Below are 21,065 nucleotides of genomic sequence, written 5' to 3'. Positions count from 1 at the left end.
GAAGAGGGTAGGAGCCCAGTGGTTGCCCTGTCTAGTGGAAATGTCAAGGCAATTGTGGAGGCAATAGAAGGCTGTAAAGTCAGGCAGATGAAGGCCAGGAAATCACAGCATTTCTCCAAACTTGAGCACCTGTCCGTGGAATCGGTGTCATCAAGCCTGACTGAGAAGCATGGTGTCTTGTCTGGCTCACAGTACACATGCGACTCTGAGGCTGCTACGCTACTAACTACTGGCCAGTGTGTAGGAATGCTGCCCTCAACTAGTGGAGCATTCACAAAGACATGACATTTTCTCTCCTTGAGTTTCAAAATCTTTGGCTTTGAATGACAAATCTTAATGAAGAAAAGAAAGCAATGAGTCTGGGGACAGGATCACATGGGCCAGCTCCCCAAAGCAGCACTGCTAACACAGATGGCCCTTGTGACAGGCAGGAGGCGGCTGGAGGCATCAGTGGCTGTGTTGTGTCTGGCTGTTTGCTGAGTCTCTGCAGCATCTCTCCTGTACTCAGTTCCTTACTGAGCAGTCAGTATGTTGTACATGCCTGACTGTGGGTTTGCAAGGAGCTCAAGTCTTCCTTGCAGTGAGAAGATGACCCAGGCTGAAGAGGAGGAGACAGTGGTAAAACACAGTGGAAGGTGATGCAGAGATGCCCTAGGCTGCCAGAGTTGAGATGGAGCCAGGCAGAGGTCCAGCACTGAGTGTGGGTGCACTCTCATGAGGAATGTCCATATCACCAATTACATTCTTTTTTTTTAAAGCAGTTTTTTTTTAAAAATTATTTATTTATTATGTATACAGTGTTCTGCCTGTATGTAGGCCTGCAGGCCAGAACAGGGCACCAGGTCTCATTATAGATGGTTGTAAGCCACCATGTGTTTGCTGGGAATTGAACTCAAGACTATTGGAAAAACAGCCAGTGCTCTTAGCCTCTGAGCCATCTCTTCAGCCCCAACGTTTACATTCTTATAGAAAGATCTGCTCGTGAGTGTGGTACTCTTAATCTTAGAAACGGTTGGGTGAATGCTGTAGCTATGACTGGAGAGACTCTTCTCACTTGGCATGACAAGACACCAGCAGCTACAAACAGACACTGCCTCTGAGCTTACGAAGATGTTTGGCATGGGATCAGACTAAGAATTATTGAACCAGCTTCCCAGGAACCCAGACAGTGGCAAAACTGTAAATGGGATGAAGAGATCCAGATATCAAGGAAGATGAGTTGCTCAGGAGGCCCCAGAAGAGCTGGTCTGTGGCAGGTGTAACTCACTTACAGGAATCTTTACCATCCAGACAAGCTGACAAGTAAGGAAAGCCTGCCTTCCTGGGCCTCCGAAATCATGCAGAGTCAGCAAATCCCCAAAGTCACAGCAGATCAGAAGCCAAGTAGGGATGGAGAAGCCACACCAGTACAGAAGGAAGGAGACCCATGGACAATGTTGTCTGTTTGGGTGTCAGTGAGTGGAGCGTGTGCGGCCGGCCGGGTACCTACCTTACTCTCGTCCTCAGGATCGCTGTAGCCACATGCGTCTATGAAATCTGGGAATGTCTCCGACCACCCATCACTAGTGCAGTTTTTGCTTATGTTTCCTGGAAAGTAAAGTTCAGATGTTTGGTCCTTGAACAGTGGCCTCACAGTGAAGGACGACAGACAAGCTGATGCTGAAGCCCTAACCAGCAAATGACTGAGACCACCCAGAAGTCCTTCCTCAGTCACCCTGCATGCATAGCCTGCTCTCTGAGACTTGCCGGCCAGGGCCCTGGAGACACAAGTGGATACACTGTATCACAAAACAGTAAAAGCAGAAGCAAGCACTAATTATAATTGTTGAAACTGCGGGGCTGCTCTTCTGAAGCCCAAGGAAGACCCTTAGCAGATTCTGACTTCTGTGTCTATTAGAGTGGAGGTGGCCAGGCCCAGGCGCTCTGGAACTGGCTCTCTTTTTAGCTTTCAATCCTTGCTCCCCTTTTCATTTGGCCTGCCCCTCACCCTTCAATGCCTAACAAGCAGTGTAGGGCAGTTTTCACGTGGCTATCAGCTGGAAGAAAATGTGTGATTGGGGTTTAAATAGCAAGAATAATCTCAAATTTATGGTAAATTCAGAAATGAAGCATTCACTCTATTTACAAAGAACATGGCAGGTTCTGGACAGACCTGGTGGGAAAGGGACAGACAAGGACATTAGTGATTTGAACTGACCAGGTCAGATTCTTATTCCAGGCCCCCAGGGTAGGACACATGTCCTCCTCCTCTGTGGAGCTTCTGTCCCTTGCCCAGGTCACTCATGGGACCCACAGGGTCTAGGACATTTCAGTTTAACAAGGGTCTTCCTTTACAAACCTCTTTATCTTCAGAGTGGGCCTGAGAGGCAGGTATGGTTGACATTGCTGTTCTCATTCTGCAGATGGGACACTAAGCTCCCGGAGGCTGGGTAACATTTGAGCCTGAGCTGGAGATAGGGTTTCTGACTTTAAGGCCCTACAGTTTTTGTTTTTGTTTTTCTACATGGCAATGGTTACCTGCTCACTGGTACCGAGCAGTCAGCAGGGCTGAGAGCTCATCTCTTATCCGGCAATGTGCATTAGCAGTTCCTTCCAGGCTTGTGGTTCCGAAAGCGGCACTGCTGGGCAGACTCAGTTCCATAGTGTCCAGAGGACTCTAGGTCCCCCATCACCTCCTTGAGGACCCACTGGTATCCTTCCTGAGGACTCTGACTCTGGCCACACCTGACCCATCGATACTCAGTGTGTGTCTCTTGGCACTCATGGCCAAGGCCCTCAGGGAGATGCTGATGTCTGGACTGGATGGGAGCTCCTAGAGGCCAGACTTGGGAACGGCTGAGCTCCTCTAACACGGCCATGAATGACGGAGGAGGTGGGCTAGAGACACGGGTTCCCAGTAGGAGACCAGGTCTCTCCCCTCACTGCTTTTCTCCACGGCTGTGTTATCATTCCTCAAAGGCTTTTGCCCCTTAGTATCTGACCAGATGAAACAAAGTTTCCAGTTTTCTGAAGCATTGTACCTTCCTTGTTCTAGTCCTGTCTTCCATGTTTTTCTAGACAGATTCCTCCATGTTGTGAAAACCTGGATCCTGAGACGTGCGCAAAGAACAATACAGCACAGAGGGGCTGAGGTGGATCCAAATTCTCCAAACTGCAGTAAACAGCAATCTGTTCAGCAGGAACATCTTTGCGCAGTGGCCCGAATTCTCTACCTAAACTTACAACCTTGTGGGAATCTCCCTCAGGCTAACTGTAACCTTCCTTCGCTCTTCCCCTAATCTCCGTTATCATGCACGCACATTTCCCCTGCTTTGCTTCCTGAGAGTTGTCACCTGGCCTTTCCCTCCACATCTGCCCTGCTTGCCCACCTAGGTTCCAGGGGATGAGCTACTCCTGCTTCCTTAAGAGAACTCACCCAGCATGGGCCAGATGTTCACGGTTCCCTTAGGACCAGGCAGCACACGCTACCAAAGCAGCAAGGCCCAGCTTCTTGTTACTGCAATGGAAAAGCTGACCCTCAGACGCAAACACCTTCGAGCCCAGGAATCAGTGCAAACACCATACCTGGTCTGCTGTAGAAGTTGCTGAACACGGTGGGGCAGGGCACCGTGACCGTTTCCCCAATGTCTGCAGGGCGCCAGCATGTGATGTTGTCCCAGACACCACTGCAGCCTGGAAGGGGAAGCAAAGAATTAGGTGTAAACCATGGACCGTGAGGACACACTGCTTAGAAGGGCGGCCAGAGAATAAGTGTGACTTAAACGTCCTCCAGGAAGAAAACTGCTCATTAGATAGTTGTCAAAGCATTTTTCTATGAGATACTCACACGACGCTGTTGAGACAGCAGCAGCTTGTGTGTTCATTTTAACACCTTGGAAGAAAGCCACAGGCTTGTGGTACAAAGTGTGTGAATGATTCAGTGCGTTCTGTGTGGTTTTACAAATTTTATTTCTTCTGAAACTGACAACTAATAATTGTGTATACTTATGGGGCAGATGAGATGTTTTGATACAATGTATATATTGAAGGATGAGTGAATTAGAGTATCTATCACCTCAAATGTAGTTTCTTTGTGGTAATTATCTCAGCATTTTGGTTTATATTAACTATAATCACCCCTCTATGCAATAGGTCACTAGAACATATTTTTTTTTTCATCCAACCGAAACTTCATGCCCTCTAAACAGCACCCAAAGTCAGCCTCTGGTAACACTACTCTTCATTTTGCTCTACGAGACAGACTTGGATTCCACAGAAGTGAGTTGTCGTTCTGTGCCTGGCTTATTCAACTGTGCATTAAGTCCTTGGGCTCATCATATTTTGGCAAATGATGTAAGTTTCCTCTTTTATAATGCTGAACAAGATTTCATTGTATTTCTAGAACACATTTTAAAATAGAGAGTGGTTACATTTTTTTCTTGCTGATTTGTGCCTTCAGTGTGGTAAACTGGGCTCCTCATGGTATTAAGTTTGTGGAGACCTAAGTCTGGGACTACTCCAGGATAGCGTCAGTGGTCTGGTGAGCGGAGCCTAGTTAGAGCAGGGGTCATCATTTACACACTTTAAGTATTTTCAGACACCTAGGGTATTGAATGATGCTTTCCTTCGGGCATGAGCTGGCTGCTGGGTTCAGTTCTTCTTGTGGGATCTTCCTAGACATCCGCTTGGGAGTTCTACTGCCCCTGCATTTGAGGGGGCCTGCCAAGCTGGGGTACTAAGTCACTAGGTCTTCTGCCATTCTCTCAGCCCCCTTTATATCTTCCCAAAGGCATTTTTTTTATCAGTTTTATAGAGGCCTGAGTTTCAGTTTCACTGCCTTCAGCCGATTTTTCTGCTTGGTGAGGTTAGGGCCAGGCTCTGCAAACTCAGCAGGTTACTGTAGGCTCCGCCCACGGCGACCTGGGCTTGTCCACACCATGCTGGGCGGTGGGCATGGCCTGGTGTGCCTAGGCATTACTCCCTCTCGAGTGGATTGCTCTGGAAGGGCCGACCTCACGAGTATAAAAGAACCCAAGGGAGTCATGCGAGAGCCATATGGCTGAGAGAGGCTCCTTGGACCTTTTCTCCTTGGTTGTGTCCACCGTGTGCCCAGTGTGGGCAGTGCCACCGATAGGACAGCAACACTGAGGGACAGCTTCCATTCCACATTTGAAAAAAACGTGAGTTTAAAATCACAGGAGCAAAACTTCTTGCAGAAATGAGACAGAGTAGGCTGGCCCAGACAGTGCTCACGGCGAACTCAAGTTGTACAGCCTTGTCACTCTCTCTTCATCTACAACAAATGCTGGGGCCGAGGAGTGAACGCTCCCATTCTGACAACATCCAAAGACCTTCTGACTAGTCACTGGGATGGGATACCTAGATACCTTCCACTCCTGTGTCCCTGAGTCCTCAGGGGGCCATTCTTTGCAGTCCCCACACAGCTGTCCATACAAGCAGACAGAAGTCCTCCTGAAGATGATATCCAAAGGATTCTCTACTGTATAGCATCAACAGAAGCACCCCTGATGGCATTTTCCTGCTTTGGGAGGCTAATGTGAAGCTGAACAGCCTGCCACAACGTCTTGGAAATCAAGTTAGGAAACATGCTGATGTAGCAAACCGAGGGGCCTTGTGCACCTTACCTCAGCATTCCCCTTTGGGCATGCGTCCCATCTGAGAAGTGGGTTTGTGAGTGCAGGAGTGCTTTAATGTGAGAAGATGATAAGGGTGCAGAGAAGAGAGAGAGAAAAAGGTCATTGCAACTTACTAATAGGAAGAAAAAAGGCCTCAGTTGTGACAGCTCAGCTCAACTGGCTCTTGATGGAGACACAAGATAAGGTCAAATTTTTATTATAGAAAGTGTTTTTTTCTTTCTTTTTTCTTACCTCAGGAGGAACCAGACAAAGTACTTCTTGTACCCTGGCCATTCCTTGCATAGAATTTGTTGTGGCCAGAACAGCCATCTGGCAGGACACAGAATTAAGAATTAAGAATCCTCTTGGATTCTATGGCTGTGCCAGGCTTCCTAGGTCATGGTCCAAGGAAGAAAGCCAGGAGCAGAGCAGATCCTCTTGAGAGTACCCTATAAGTCCTTCAGACTCACGCCTCCAGGCAAAGCATCAAAGGGACCCCACATTTTACATATGATATGGCCGCACAGTGGCTGAGCAAAAAAACCTAGGTGTCTCCTCTATGCTGTAGTCCAGCGTTATCTGCTCAGAAGTTCCCTCCAGAGAGCTGCCTCAGTGCTGTCCGTGGACTGAATGCTGCAATGGCCCTGCTTAACCTTGAGGGACACAGAAAAAAGCTCCCAGATAACTTTCTCTACTCAACAAGTATCCAAGATCCAGCTGTCATCTCCAACCCTCCCTTTCTTCCCATGCAGCTTCCCTGCACCGTATTACCCAGCTGAGGGAGAAGGACATAGCATTCCACGGACACTACCTAGTCATAAGCCGCAGAAGCAGGTACAGGGGGAAATCTCAGACCACCTCTAAGTCCTGCTCAGGGATCTGTCACTTAGGGCCTTTACTCTGGGTCCTCAACGGGTTCACCCAACACCCGATTCCACAATCTCATACACATGTACATGGAGAGGAGTCATAGGACTTCTTTTTACAAGGAAGAGTATCACTTATTGTCTTCCCATGTAACCAGGTTCTCACAATTGTCATGTTAAGTGTGTAGAGTATGATTCTTTTCATTGGCGGCATGATAATCCATAGTCAGAGTTTAACAGTTAAGTCCCCATTTTTCAAGTCCTCAGCATCCATTATGTTTATGAAATAATTGATAGGAAATATAGTAATTAAATACAGAAGAGGAAGGGATAAAACAATTGCATGTGCTTGCCTCTTAAAAGGAATATCAGTTATTTCCCAATTGAAGAATGTTTTTGAGAACAATAGTTGATGAATATGTAAAGAATGGTCGGAGTTAGAGAATCAACACGTTTCTCCTACAAATAGCAAATTCAGGTACAAATCATTAGTAGATATTAAAACAGGTGGTGCTGACTGTCTCTGAGGCCCCGTCATTAAGACAACCCAGGAACATAGCCCACACTAACACATCCACCAATCTTCAAGTTTGCTCACCTGTGCAGGGCCTATCTTCTTAGAGCTCACTTATGCAAGGCATACCTATTCTATGGTTCACTTTCCCAGAACTCAATTGTATGTAGTGTACTGATTTAGGGCTCGTCTGTGGAGGGTGCACCTATTCAGAGTGATCCTGTGCAGGGCACACCTGCCCAGGACACACCTGCCCAGGGGCTCACCTTCTTGGGAGTTAGTTCACTTGTACAGGATGTTTGCTGGGGGTCTCTTGTGCAGGCACACCTGTTCAAGGTTCACCTGTGTTAGGCATTTCTGTGCAAGGGACACCTTCCTGGAGCTTACATGTGCAGGGTGCACTTGTGAAGCCCTTTGTCTTTTCTCTGGTAAAGTGCCTGTTGAACAAAGAGGTTCCTGTGACTTCCCTAAGGGCTGCAGTTTTAAAGCAACAGAGTTTTAGAAAAACTAATCATCATTTTGCCATCAAACCTACCGATCCTCTATGCCTGTCATCAACTTAAGAGACACAGAGCTGGATGGAATTGGAAATTGAATTGGGAAAGATGATTTTTACAAGTGTTTTGTCCTCCTCTGAACTATGCCAATTTATTCTGACCTGAATTGTCTCAGACTCCTGCTTGCTGGCCTCACAAAGACACTACATTGTCTTGATAGAGGAGGGTGCTGGCTTCTCTGCATTGTGCTCACAAAAAGTAAATACTCAGTGGTCTTCTGAAGGAGCCCTGGTGAAGAGGATGCAATGCAGGGTTAGTATAGCCGCTTCCTCACCTGATTGCCCAGACCCAAGGACCATAGAGTTGGCCTAGGCTAGCCTTGCCCTCAGGCTGCTCACAGTCCAGAGGCCAAATCCTAACTGTGTGGATCGTTTACCCTCAGCCTAGTTACATCTCCTGGAGCCTTGCAGGGGCAACTGAGGTGTGACCCATAGTCATTTAGCAATGTTTTATCAACACTTCACTTAGGCTTGCAGCTCAGAAATCTCAAATAATACCACTTTTGGGTACCTAGTGTTAGCGGGGCACTTGCACTCTCCACCTGAGCTGACCATGCAGAGCAAATGCATTAATTTCTGCATAAGCGCCATGGTTACAGATGTGGATGTTCTCTGAACAGCTCCATGAGCTGCCCAATTGCTGTGCAGTCATTTTCTCCAAGTCTGGACACTCTTTCCTGTGTGAAGGAGAGACTTATGGGGTCCCTCCCGCTAGTGATATAAACAGGAAATGATTTCTGTTGTGGGGTGTGTGTGTAGAGGGGAGAGAAGACTCTTCATTGTCACTACCTGAAAACTGTACCGGGAATTCCAGTGTTACTGCTCCACCCAGGTTCCCATAATTAATCCTAATAAACTTAGTGGCTCATCCAGCTAGACTTCGGTGGATTGGTTTCATTTGTCTGTTGCTGTTGCCCTCCCTATCTAGGGTGAATAAAAGTCACAAGACCCATACAGACAGTTTGCCACCAAGGCTTTCTGTCTTGGTGTTCACTGCATACAAGGCTCTAGAGCAATAGATAAATCTACACAGGAAGCAGCATGTGGACCACCTGGGTCCAGATTACACAGCTCCTAGGAATGTGAATGTAATGTGGAAGCCTGTGGATGCCTGTGGAAGCCCGTGGAAGCCTGTGGATGCCTGTGGAAGCCCGTGGAAGCCCGTGGATGCCCGTGGAAGCCCAGGGATGCCTGTGGAAGCCTGTGGAAGCCTGTGGATGCCTGTGGATGCCTGTGGATGCCTGTGGATGCCCGTGGAAGCCTGTGGAAGCCTGTGGATGCCTGTGGAAGCCTGTGGAAGCCTGTGGATGCCTGTCAACACTGGCTGCTCAAGTGGCTAACCACTCTTGCTATTCTGAGTGCTCTAGAGTCCCAGTTAGTTACTCTGATGGTAGAGTGTGGTTATAGGAGTTCTGCAAGTGAGAAGCTCCACCTCTTTCTTTTGTTCTAAAGGTGCTTCATTTGTTCTTAAAATACTGCCAGTGAGATCAGAACTCCATCCATGCATTAGCTCATCTAAGTATGTTGCCAAATGCCATTTTAGGAAAGCCGCAATTAGGAATAATGACAGTAACTGAACTGGGAGAAGCAGAGCAAAGTAACCTTTTGAGGGAAATACCCAAAGCAATAGCCTGTCAAGACTAATAAATGAAGCACTCTTTAGAACTCACGAAGCACCCAAGGAAAGCATGGTCCTCTCAGGAGACAGTTAATGTGAGTATAGATGATCGCACATTGGGGCCTATAAGACTTTCAAGAGATTAATGAGACAGGCTTAGGGTCTGTCAGGAACCTAACCATCTACAGAGAGATGCTAGCCAGCATACCACTCCTTCCTATCGACTGTGCAGCTTTTAAATGAGTTGTGGCCGTGCCGCTTATATATTGGGAACTACAAAAGACGGTCTCTAAACATCTACTGCACTTGGTGCCACACTGTGAATGGAGTAACATTGTCTCCCAGGAGCTTCTTGATAAAGTTCTTCCTGCAAGAAAGGGTAGCAGAGGCTTAACCTGGGGTGTGCTGGTAAATGAGTCTACGCTTGGTATAAGAGAAATGGCTGAATCAGGTCAGGATTGAAGGCTCTACAAGCCAGGACTCAATGTGTTTGGAGTTCCATATGGGTATTGTGCAGGAACCAGGTAAAATACTCATATCCTAACTAGAGTGCATCTAGAATTTTATCCCCAGTCTCTAGGGTGGAGGATTAGCTACCAACCAAGGTCTGGAGACATCATTTCCAGGACGCTGCTGCTGGATGGCATTGGGGAGTCAGCTGACATCAGGCTTCTGAATCTAAATCAGCAGCTTTATTCTGGGGTTCAGATGGGTCCCAAAGGTGGGAACCAGGTTCTGGAAATTGAACTAAGTTCACACCATGATTCAGACCTAGAACAACCCAAGCTCCTAAGTGAACAAAAGGATTTTGCAAAGTAATATGTGGATCTGGACAGAACCTACACATTTTTTGGGGGGAAAAGACTCTGCCAAATCCAATAAAACTCCAATATCAGTACATTCCAACCGGAGTCGTATAATCCATGTGGGGAGACCTGCTTAGTCACTGCCACCTAACAACTGAGTGCAAAAGCTGGTCCTTAAGATAGGACACTGTTTTCTACCTGAAGAGCCCAGGACCCTCATGTGGTACCATATCTGTCCATATGGGTACTAAGGTGACACAATGTGGGTACCTGTTTGGCAAACCAACTATGCTGAATATTTGCAAAATGTTGATCCTCTGACTCATTAGGATATTCACCATGCTTGTGCAATGGCATAATCTCCTCCCACATAAAATACACCAGAAGCTTTTCTCCAAGGTCTGCTGTGGCCCAGGGCCTGCTGTTACCTCAGGAAGTTCAAGGCTGGGCAGAATTCGGTGATGTTTTGCATAGCAGCAGATTCCATCTGGAGACTACATCAATGGCAATGAAAATCCTGCCAGTGGATCTCAAGATAATCTCCTTCAGATTTATGATCAGGGCTTAGACGGCTTCCCACGACCATCCCAGTATATCTTCTAGTAGGGTCTGACTCACATCTAAGCTGGAACTGACCCAGGCAGGGAGACCACAGTCCTGGATACTCCAGGCAGTTGTGAGCCCAACCTCTCATGGAAGATACTGCCAAGCTACCATTCATCTGTAGCCAGGACAGAGCTGTCCCAGTGCAGAACCAGAGGACTGTGTTTTCCAGGGTGCCTAGGCCCTGGAAGGTTGGCAGTCAGTGCCTTGGACTAAGATCCAGTGACCCCATCCCACCTGCTTGGGAGCAGACACCACCCTTTAACCCCTAAAGGTCAGTTCTGAGACTTAAGTAGTCCTGCTCTGGCCTCTGTCATGAAGGACTGGCGTGCCCCAAGATGACTGGGGCCCTGCGGCTGGAACATTCCCTTTCCAGCTAACTCTGACCCCTCTTTCCATGCAGCGTCTGATCACTGTCACCTCCTGCCACCTCCTGCTGAATGTGGCCCCTGCGGATCTCCTCCATCTCTTCCTTCAGCAGTGCTCCTGCATAGGAACAGACTTAGACATCCCCACAAAAGGCAATTTCCCCTGAGCCTTTGTGTGTGTGTGTGTGTGTGTGTGTGTGTGTGTGTGTGTGTGTGTGTGAATGTGAGTGTGAGTGTGTGTGTGTGTATACATTAAGTTTTACTCAGTAAACAAAACAATCACACAAACATAAAAGTACTGTGTTCAAATACCCAGTGTGATGGCTATTCTTGGTTGATATATTGAGTACATCTGGAATTAACTAAAACCCAGAATGAAGGGCACGCATCTGTGAGGGATTTTTGCTTAATATGAAGTGGGAAGATCAACTTTTGCTCTGGATCTTTGAGGTAGAAAGACATGCCTTTAATCCAGATCTTTTGAGCTGGGAAAACATCTCTAATCTGGGCCATGCCTTCTGCTGGGAGTGTACACAAAGTCATAGAAGAAGGAAGGAAGCTTTTGCTCTTTGCCTGCTTGCTCTTACCTTTCTAGCACACACATTCGTTCACTGGCATTGGAGCCTACTTCTTTAGGATCCTAGCACATACTGATACCCAGTTGAGACATCCAGCCTTCTGGTCTGAACAACTTCTGGATTCTTGGACTTCCTGTTCATAGCCAGCCATGTTGGATTAGCTGGATCACAGCCTATAAGTCATTCTAAAAAGTTCTCTTTGTCTCTCTATATAGAGATGCATCCTATAAGGTCTGTCACTCTTGAGAACTTTGAATATAACAGCCCTGTGAAGGGTTCCTGGGCCGCCTTCTCTTCATGTCTTGTGACTTCTCATAGTCATTATATTCATTTTGTTTCACGAACCTGGATTTTAACATAGAACTCTGTATTTAGGCCTGGCTTGTTAATCTTCCATCTTCCATGTCACATGCACTTTGTTTCAACTTTGTTGAACTAGATCATATGATATGAAATGTCCACCACCTCTAAATAACTATAAAAGTCAGACTGTTTCTTTCCTTTGTTCTTGGGTTGGCCTGAGATTCCTCAGGGGGTATTTGCTGGGAGAGTTACCCTGAAGGCTGCACTCTGGAAAGGCTTCTCTGGCCTCCTCCTGCTCCCTTTCTCTCTCCCCCTCTTCCCTCTCTGCTCCCTCTTTCTCCCCTTCTCTGTCCCCCCCTCCTCTCCCCCGCCCCCACCAGGAAACTCCTCTTCAGGTTTAAAAGGAAGCCTCGCTTTCCTGTTAGGGCCCTATCATATTTAGATCTCTCTGCATCTTCTGTTGCTTCTGTCTCATGCTCTTCCTCCCCACTCAAGACCTGCTCATGGCCTTGAGGCCCACTCATTATAATAAACCCCACCAAAGGGGAATATGTACCAGCTTCTTCTGCATACTGACCGCTGCAGCCACCTTCTACTTCTTCCTACTTTATTTACAACCTGCTCTTATTGATCATTCAAAATTAATATATCAAAGAGATATTGCTATCTCACTACCATTGCACCATTATTCACAACAGCCAGATGGAAACACTGCAGATGCGGATTAATAGAAGAGGGTGCATTGCACAATGCAGTATTGCTCAACCTTATAAAAAGAAAAGTTGCAATATGCAACGAAGTGTTTGAACTTTTCAGACATTGTGATGGGTGCCTCTTTCCATGGAACGTCTGTGGGATGGTGCTGCACATTCCAGCAGCCAGGCCTTTCTGTTTTTGTCTCCTTGCAGCTTGGCCTCTTGCTTCCTGATGTGTAGAAATGGCTTCCAGGAGTTGCTTATCCCCACCAGTTTCCACAAGGAGCATTTTCAGCTCTCCCCTGAAATGCTATTTGCTTGTCATGTTTCTTCATTTCCAAGGATGCCCTGACCTTCCTAAGACACAGCTCATACCGAGATGCTGCCTCTCCAAAGCCCTCAGTGTATCTCCACCCTCAGGGCTACACATATCCATTCTGCTCTCTTTCCCCATCTGTGCTCATGCTCCTAGCCTGCCACTGCTTCCACCCCCTCTTACTCCCTACATCTGAGGTCAGCCTGGCACATGTCTCTCATGCCAGTACCTAAGCCCCAGGTAGAAATTCCCTCTCTCCTTCCTTGGAACTCACGGTATGCTTTGGTGCCAGGAAACCATGTGTGCATACTTTTGTGTTCCCAGAGTGTTTAAATTACAGATTAGCCTCTTGGAGGGTGCCCATGTGGTATAGTACAACTTCATGGTAGGCATGTATCTCATTCTTATCCACGACATGTGGCCTTCTGTTGTTACTCTCAGTTCTTCTCCGAGCAGCTTCTATCCTCCAGAAAACGGGGCACTCAGGTAAGGTTGGGCAACACACCATTCCATATCTGAGTGGCACAGCAGCTATCTGTACCACTTCACATGGTGTCCCTCCAGTGAGTTGTCTCATCTAGAAAAGTCACAGCTGCTCCCTGCTCCCAGGAGCATTAATGTATACCCAGAGACGATGGAGAGAGGTTTATGTCAGGGGTGTAATGTGACAAGCAAAGTGGAAGAGCAAGCCAGATCTAGACCTCGGAGAGAAGAGCACAGGGCGCTCGCTGCCTGGAACCTCAGAAGCCAAAACAGGTCCAAGGAAAGAAAATTCTAACTTCACCAGGCAGGTGGTGACCTGGCAGAAATCCTTATCTGAGAGGCAGCTTTGGCTGAACATACAGATGAAGGAACCAAACAGGACTTTGAATCTGTGAGTGGACTCAGCACTCATTGTCCTATCTTTGAGCAGACACTGAAGAATGAGGCAATGTCCTTCTAGAAAATGCTGCTTTGTCTCTAACAACCAATGGGTGCAGAAACAGCAAATGTAGAGGGTCTAGGGCCTGGAAAGCCTTCCTACCTGGGCTCAATGTCCTTAGCAGAGGTCCTAGGTTTCTGGTAGCAAGCCCAGGACCTCTCCACTATGGCCAAGCAGAGAAAGTCTCAGGTACCACAGGAGTGGGCACCCCTCCCTGTTCTGAGCAACAGCAATGCCACCCTGCAGTGCCTATTCACTGCGACAGACCTGTGACACACCCTTCCTGGACCTCAGCACCTGGTGGAACCTCACAGGTCGGTTTTCCTCTTGGTTCAAGCTTTCTTCTCATGGTTCAATCCTTGCCGAAGAAGAAGAGCTGCACCACACAGGCCTTGCTATTTACTGGGTCCTGAGAGCTGACTTAATTTATGATTAGTGACTTGAGGCTAGTCAAATGCTGGTGAGCTACTTTATTCCTAAGAACATTAGGGTACCATTTCTAATAGCAAAATATTGCCACCCATTTAAAAGTTCAATAGATGGAAGGGACCAAAGAATGTACTAGATATTATAGAAATTTTAAGGAGAATGTGGAGCTGACACAGTCTCCAGACTAAAAGAGAGAAAGAAGATCAAGACACAGGCCAGAGCAAATCACACACATAGTTGGCTTTGGAGACTGTGCACGGGTACTGTGAGTTCCACAAGGCAAGGGAGGGCAGGCATGAACACGCTTCTCATACTTTAACAGTATTACTCTGTGTACATAATCATTAATTGCTAACACTCATTTCTAATGTAAAAATGTTCACTGATTCCTTCAGCAAAAACTAGTTGAAATATTTTTAAAGGCATGATGTAAGATTTGGGAGATGTTACAGGACACAGAATGTTCTCTCTCTCTCTCTCTCTCTCTCTCTCTCTCTCTCTCTCTCTCTCTCTCTCTCTCTCTCAAGAACAACAGGGTAGAAGGACTCATGATCACTGTGCCATGGTCACTGGTGACCACACACCATGCCTGGATAATAAAATGAAGTCTCAATTTGCTGAGTTCTCCAGTGTGGGTTGCTTAGCCCCTCCATGGGCATCTTCTGAGAGATGCTGCCTGTTCACATCCACTTCTTTCCCGAGGATGTCAGATACAAACAGGATTGGGCACCAGAGACTGTGTTCTTCTAGGCAGTCTGGCAATTAAAGCACCCTCCATTTGGGTCCTCAAGAGGCTGTCAGGATTCTAAGGACCCACTGTAGACGCTGGAGATTCCTAGGGTGGGGCTATGACCCAGATGCATAGGCCTTGGCTCGGAGAGGCTTCAGAGGCATACAGGAACCCTTGTGAATGTGAAGCTGTGCACTGCGTGAGAAGCAGGGATATCTGTCTCTGGCCCAGCATTTCCCATTTTCTGCCATTATCATGAAGCTGTGACTGGCCACTGTTAGTCAGCTTGCCAGCAGGGAATAACCTCAAGGCCCCCTAGTTCCTCCCATAAGTCCAATACTCTTTGTTTAAAACAAACTAAGGCCCACTGTTCAGTACCTTCCTTCACCTGGTTCTAAGCTGACTGTAACTATCATAATTCCTTTGGCACACACTACCTAATTTTGCAGGAAGGGGTTACCAAGGCATGCCAGCCTAACTTTTGTTCTGCCAAGCCCTGGAGTGACCACGAATGCGGACATGAGATGATAAGTCACAGGAAGGTTCCTATACTGACTTCCTGGAGGTCATTCCTCCACCCTCAACCATCTGTGACCTTAGGCTCCATATCCACATACGGTCAAGATTAAATGTGTCTTAGCAATTAATCAGAATTAAATTACAGAACTCCAAATACCTCCACAGCTTTCTGAGTCCTCAGTATAATCCTTTTCAGAACTGACATTGGTTTTATAGGGATTTATTACATCTTTTTGTTTTGTTTTCTTGATTCATCATATGGAAAAGTGGAAGAGTTCCATGTCAGGGCTGTGGAAATTACTTTGCTAGCACTGGAGCTACTTTATTTCTAATTTCTGATGTTCTGTTACACCAGTTCCACACTGCTACGGGACAGGAAGGCAGCTCTCACAGGTACTAGGAGCTCAGCGGTGTCACTTCTGAGTTCATGAGGATACGTCCTGTGGCCTTGTCCCCCCAGAAGTGCTCCCTCAGCTCTGGCTCTGAGCAGCCTCTGGCTCCCATCGCCTGCAGCATCTTCATCCTGGTAACCTACTGCTATTTATATTCTTGGCATTGGAACCCTGCATATTTCAGAGAGCAGACACAGGACTGGGGACACAGGCTGTCTCTCCTGAGAGCTGCACAGTGGCTGGTCTGATGGTCAGCTCTGCTCTCCTGAGGGTGGCTGGCCAGTGACCAAGGAAGGTAGATGTATCAGATATACACATATTTCTTCTGTAAGCTAATACTGAAAACAGAAGTCCTCAACGTAAAATGTCCAAGTAGGCATCCGTCCTCGCAAGAAAACCAGCGAGGATTTTCTGTACACCAAACTCGGGAGAAATCCTGCAGACTTGATCTACATGGCTATGCCAGCCAAGCACTAAGGACAGCCGAGCAGTTTTCACAGACTCCACCTAGGCTGTTCATGCAGGTTGCCCTCTGGGAACAACCCAGGAAGCTTGTCTCAGGTGCTGTCTTTGAGAGAGTCACCCAGCTGGGGTCTCCAGCCTCGGAGCTCAGCTACAGCAGTTCTGGTCATCACTGGCCACAGAGGTCTGCCCAGCTCCCGTAAAAGTCTTACTTTAATTTTATTCTTTAAAAAAAGATTTGTTTCTATTTTATGTATATGAGTGTTTGCCTGCATGTATGTATGTATACTACATGTATGCAGGAGCCTATGGAGTCTAAAGAAGGCACTGGATCCCTTGGGACTGTAGTTACCAATGTTTGTGGTGCCATGGGTGCTGGGAACCAGAAAATGCTCTTAACTACTAGGCTATCTCACCAGCCTCAGATCTAATTTTATTTCCTCCTCCTCCTCCTCTTCTTCTCTTTTCCTTCTTGTTATTATTATCATTGTTGTCATTGGTGTGTGTGTGTGTGTGTGTGTGTGTGTGTGTGTGTGTGTGCCTTTGGCACAGGGTTGCTTTCCTGAACTCTGAATTTTTACTGAACAGAGCCAGCCTCAGTGGCCGCAAAGCTGACCCTTTTGTCTCAGCTGAAGTCAGTTCTCAGCTGAAGTCATTTCTTTGACGCTAGCCCTTTCTGGGGCAGGGGAACTGATTGACTCTATTCGCATCTATGGACTGAGGTCATGAGACAATTTGGGGCATGTGACCTTCAGGATGACATGTGTGTTGTAAAAATCACAAGTCTTTAAAGGAAGCCTGGACCCAGAGCCTTCACTGTCAAGTGAGGAAACAGGGGTCTAAGGCGGGCAGGGACAAGGTGACACTTACAGCCTTTCTGACTAGTGTGGGAACCACTGCCAACCTGTGATTCTGGAGGACTGAAAAGTGCCCCAAAAAGTGAGGTGCTAATAACATTAAAAAATGCACTATATTATGAGGCTTACTACAAAGAAAGAATGTAGAAATAATAATTTCTTGTTGTTTAAAAAGTCAAAATGATAATCAGATACATTTAGATTAACATAAAATACATTATTAAATTAATCTTTTTCTTTTTACTTATTTTAATGTGGCTACTAGAAATTTCACATTAGTGACGTAGCTGTAACTGTGTTGTTAGGTAAGAGGTTCAGAGTGGAGTCTAGGGCCTGAGGCCTGCTAACAAACATCAGACTATTGTAACAATATCATCTTGATTTTAATTTCTTTCTTGAAGAAGTTTTACACGTGACTATAGAGCAGAGAGATCCAGGACAAAAGGCTGTACTGTTGATAGCTGAGCTGGTACCCAGGATCATTTGGGGGCTGTGAACATGGAGGAGGCATACATCAAAGGCCTGGTGTCCCATAAAACTTTCTGTTCCATCCAGAGGACAAGCTTGACAAATACACCGTGTTGACAGTAAGTATGTCTTTAGAAAACTGACATTCCCTTGTCCTGTTTGCTTCTGACAAGTTTCCGTCATTCTTAGCTGAACCAACATCAAGGATAGCTAATATTTTAAAACCAAGAATTCAGACATGTGCTGTGATTCCCTGGAAGCCAGAGCTGCCTTTGCAGAGCATGACAGAGCCATAGCATTATGTTAGTAACAGCTGCCTCATCAAGCCATGGAAACTGCTGGTGTTAAGAATTGAGGTTTTTTCTTTTACAAGGTTTGGTGACATCTCCGCTTACACAATGCTACAGGAGCTTTGCTAGTGGCTCACCAGAGCAGTGGCAAGTGGACCTGTCTTTCAGGTGCAGGTAACCTCCAACCTCCCAGTTAGGGAGGATGCTGAGAAGTGCAGACAGCTAGGCCTTCCACCTGCAACCCAGACTTATTCCCCAGACCAACCTCTGTGCTCTTCTGTTTGGCTGCTCAGAAGGTCTGCACATTTCGTCTCTTCTTTCTGTATTTCCAGATGAAAGCGACATTCTGGATGGATGCTGCTCACCTGTTCAAGTTAAAGAAATAGAATAACTAAAAACTACACAAGAGGAGGTAAGCAAAAATCTACAAGAAGACCCAAAGCCTTACAGTTCTACATTTCTTTCAAGCTGACATTCATTTTAAAGTAGCCATTTTCATTTTCCTGGTGTGGTTATTTTAAAAAAGAACAACTTTACTATTTTGTGAAACGAACATAAAATCCAGCAGAATACTTTTCCTGAGTAGGAAAGTAAACGGACATTCTGTGTTGTATGTTGTAATTGCTAACTTAAGAGCAACTGGGCTTTAGGAATTCATACTCTCTCAGGATTGAAGAGCTCCCATTTCACAGCCTGTGGTTGCTGAAGTACAGCAAGTTAACTCTTAGTGGCTGTGGGCTGTGCACAGTTGCTCTGTGCACCCGAGGACCCCCTCTCTGATCACCCCAGAGTCAGAATAGCCCAAGTGAATTTTCACAAGCTTCAGGACACATTAGAAACACAACCCTATGAGTACAGATGACATTGCTGTCATTTTGAAGTTTGGTGTGAAGCACTTTCTTAAAAAAAAAACAAAAACGAGAGGGATTAAAAGGAAGAGGTGGAGCTGAGAGAAACACACTGATCCCAAGGAGCCATGGGAGGTTTCCGATAAAGCTTTCTTAGGGTCCTTAGACACTGTAGAAGTAGACATCAAGGAAAGAGAGGAAAGAGAATCATGAGCTCTCAGCACAGAAGACAATCTTCTCTGATCTGTGTCCTCCTAAGCTGGGCTGCCTGTGGAGCACTTGTCTCTTAGTTTTTCTCTCTCTATGTCTCAGTTCCTCCCTGTCTTCACAAAAACTTGCTTTTATAAGACAGCAATGAAAAGGAACTATACTCAGTTAGGTATGGCTATCTGCGTTTGGTCATCCTACTGTTGATATAGGTCAGCTAGCATTCCAACAAGGCATACGATTTCCTGACAGAATCAAAGGAAGAAACCCAATGTCAGATTTCCTTTTAAAGACCTGAGAGGCCTTAGACCTCCAAAATGTAGAGATCCCTGATGCCAAGCAACAGCAACTCATTGATCTCAGTTTCAGAACTGATGAAGTGATAACTTAAGGCGCTACAAGCAGTGCGATCTCTGACACTCCTGGAACAGAGGGAACAATAAGGAATGTGGGACATCTGAGAGGTTAAGGTGGATGGAGCCCCGAGGCTTCCCCACCACCCTTGTGGAGCTTCCTCAGTTGCCCGTGGGAGCGGAGAAGATGCGCTCCACAAAACCGAAATTTCATCAACAATGACGGATGGATTTCCTCGAACGATCCCCCCCCACCCCCACCCCCCACCCCGGTCTTTGCTGCACAGGTTTAGCTTAGTTGGCGCCCTCAGCCTGGAGGCCTAAGCATGGAAACCTTGCACAGGGACACAGTTCTCAGAAAAAGCAAGAAATAAGGCTCACACCTTTCTTTTCTTTCTTAAGAAAGGTTTTCAAGTAAAGGATAGAGTTCCAGAGAACTAAATAAAGCCCATGCAACCCATGTAGTGAACTTCATTTCAGGGGTTCCTTTGGATCGCTTAGGGGGAAAAAAAAGAGTATTTCCAAAATGAAACTTTCTTAGTCACACCACGTTCCCTCTGTCACATACTAAACAAACACAAGGACCAGGAGGTGGAAAGAGAAATATTTAACCACAGAGCAACTGCAGTTTCCCTCGGAAGCGAAGCCAGAGCAGGTGGCCTGGGCAGCGGCCACTCTGCTTGCAGGGTGCTAGGGGTGCCCCCAACTCCAGGCACACTGTCAGACCGGGTCCCAGATCGTCTCCGGGGAGTCAAGGAGAACCTGGGCCCCACTTCTGGCAAACCCGCGACGGAGGTGAGAATAGGAAAAGTGCCAATGAGTCCAGCAAGCCAAGGATTAGGTAAGGCTACAGTGGGACGCCTGGGGTCCCGTGCATTCTGCTCTGGGTCGTCCCTGCGGGCTCCATGCTCCACCCGCTCGTGCTGGGACTCAGGAGGTGAGCGCAGCGGTCCACTGCAGGACGCACCTCTTCGGGAAGGGGGCGCGGGTTCACTCACCGGCATCAGCAGCCAGCAGTAGCAGGTCAGCAGCACCAACGCCCTCATCTTGGGCTTAGTGCGCCGCCTCGGTCCGAAGCGTCCACAGCAGCCTCGGCCCCAGCTTGGGGCCTCCCAGGGCAGATTTCCTCAGTCTCGCGCCTAACTCCTTCTCCGCCTTCCAGGCTGCGAGTCTCGGCCCCGCCCCTCAGCCCAGTCCCCGCCTCGCGCCCCTTCTGCTTTCCGCAGAACCTCTCCCTGGCACTCCGGTCCACCAGGTCTCAGTCCAAGCTTTCCTCCCTCCACCTCCGCTCACTCCCAGCGGTGCTGAGCCCTGAGCCTCACCCCAAGCCCCTCCTGGCCCGGGTACTTCCCTCGTCAACCCTGTTCTCTCGCGCGCGCCCCTTCCTGCTGGGCTCCCCTTGCTAGCCCTGCTGCCCTGCGACCCCAATGTGGGCTGGCTGCCTTGCCCACAGCTCTGGAGGGCTGGAGGCTCAGGTAAGCAGATGCTCACAACTAAGGGCATCGCCCAACCTCAGGTAAGGGAACTTGAGCGCTGAGGCGGCACCGACTTCCTGTGAATGAGACATCTGCATGCAGCTCAAGGAAGAACCCCAGAAAGCAGACTGGACGCCCTGGTAGGGGCGGCCGTGGCGTGAGCGAAGAGAAATAAGGAAACTCTCGTATGGTTTCCCTTGGAGAGCTCAACAGCCTGTTAAACGGAAAGCAGGAACTTCACCGAGGCAAAAGTGGGTCTGCCCATGGGCGCCGGA

The 21,065-nt window shown here is 47.4% G+C and overlaps 1 protein-coding gene across 1 annotated transcript in view; it reads right to left on the bottom strand.

Moving 5' to 3' along the window:
- The window catches only part of Vipr2 (vasoactive intestinal peptide receptor 2), an 80,436-nt gene extending 60,075 nt beyond the window's left edge, over nucleotides 1-20,361 (bottom strand). Inside the window, exons 1-5 of the mRNA XM_059279185.1 lie at nucleotides 19,928-20,361; nucleotides 19,273-19,384; nucleotides 18,173-18,272; nucleotides 3,565-3,672; nucleotides 1,490-1,587 (exon numbers count right to left, since the gene is read on the bottom strand). Coding sequence (XP_059135168.1) covers nucleotides 1,490-1,587; nucleotides 3,565-3,672; nucleotides 18,173-18,272; nucleotides 19,273-19,384; nucleotides 19,928-20,361 — 852 coding nt within the window. The remainder of the gene's footprint in view (nucleotides 1-1,489; nucleotides 1,588-3,564; nucleotides 3,673-18,172; nucleotides 18,273-19,272; nucleotides 19,385-19,927) is intronic.
- Between the last annotated feature and the right edge of the window lie 704 nt (nucleotides 20,362-21,065).

The sequence above is a fragment of the Peromyscus eremicus genome, chromosome 14 (assembly GCF_949786415.1).
Source record: "Peromyscus eremicus chromosome 14, PerEre_H2_v1, whole genome shotgun sequence".
NCBI lineage: Eukaryota > Metazoa > Chordata > Mammalia > Rodentia > Cricetidae > Peromyscus > Peromyscus eremicus.
Note: the sequence above shows the minus strand (reverse complement) of the source record. Positions and strands in the feature narration are given on the sequence as shown.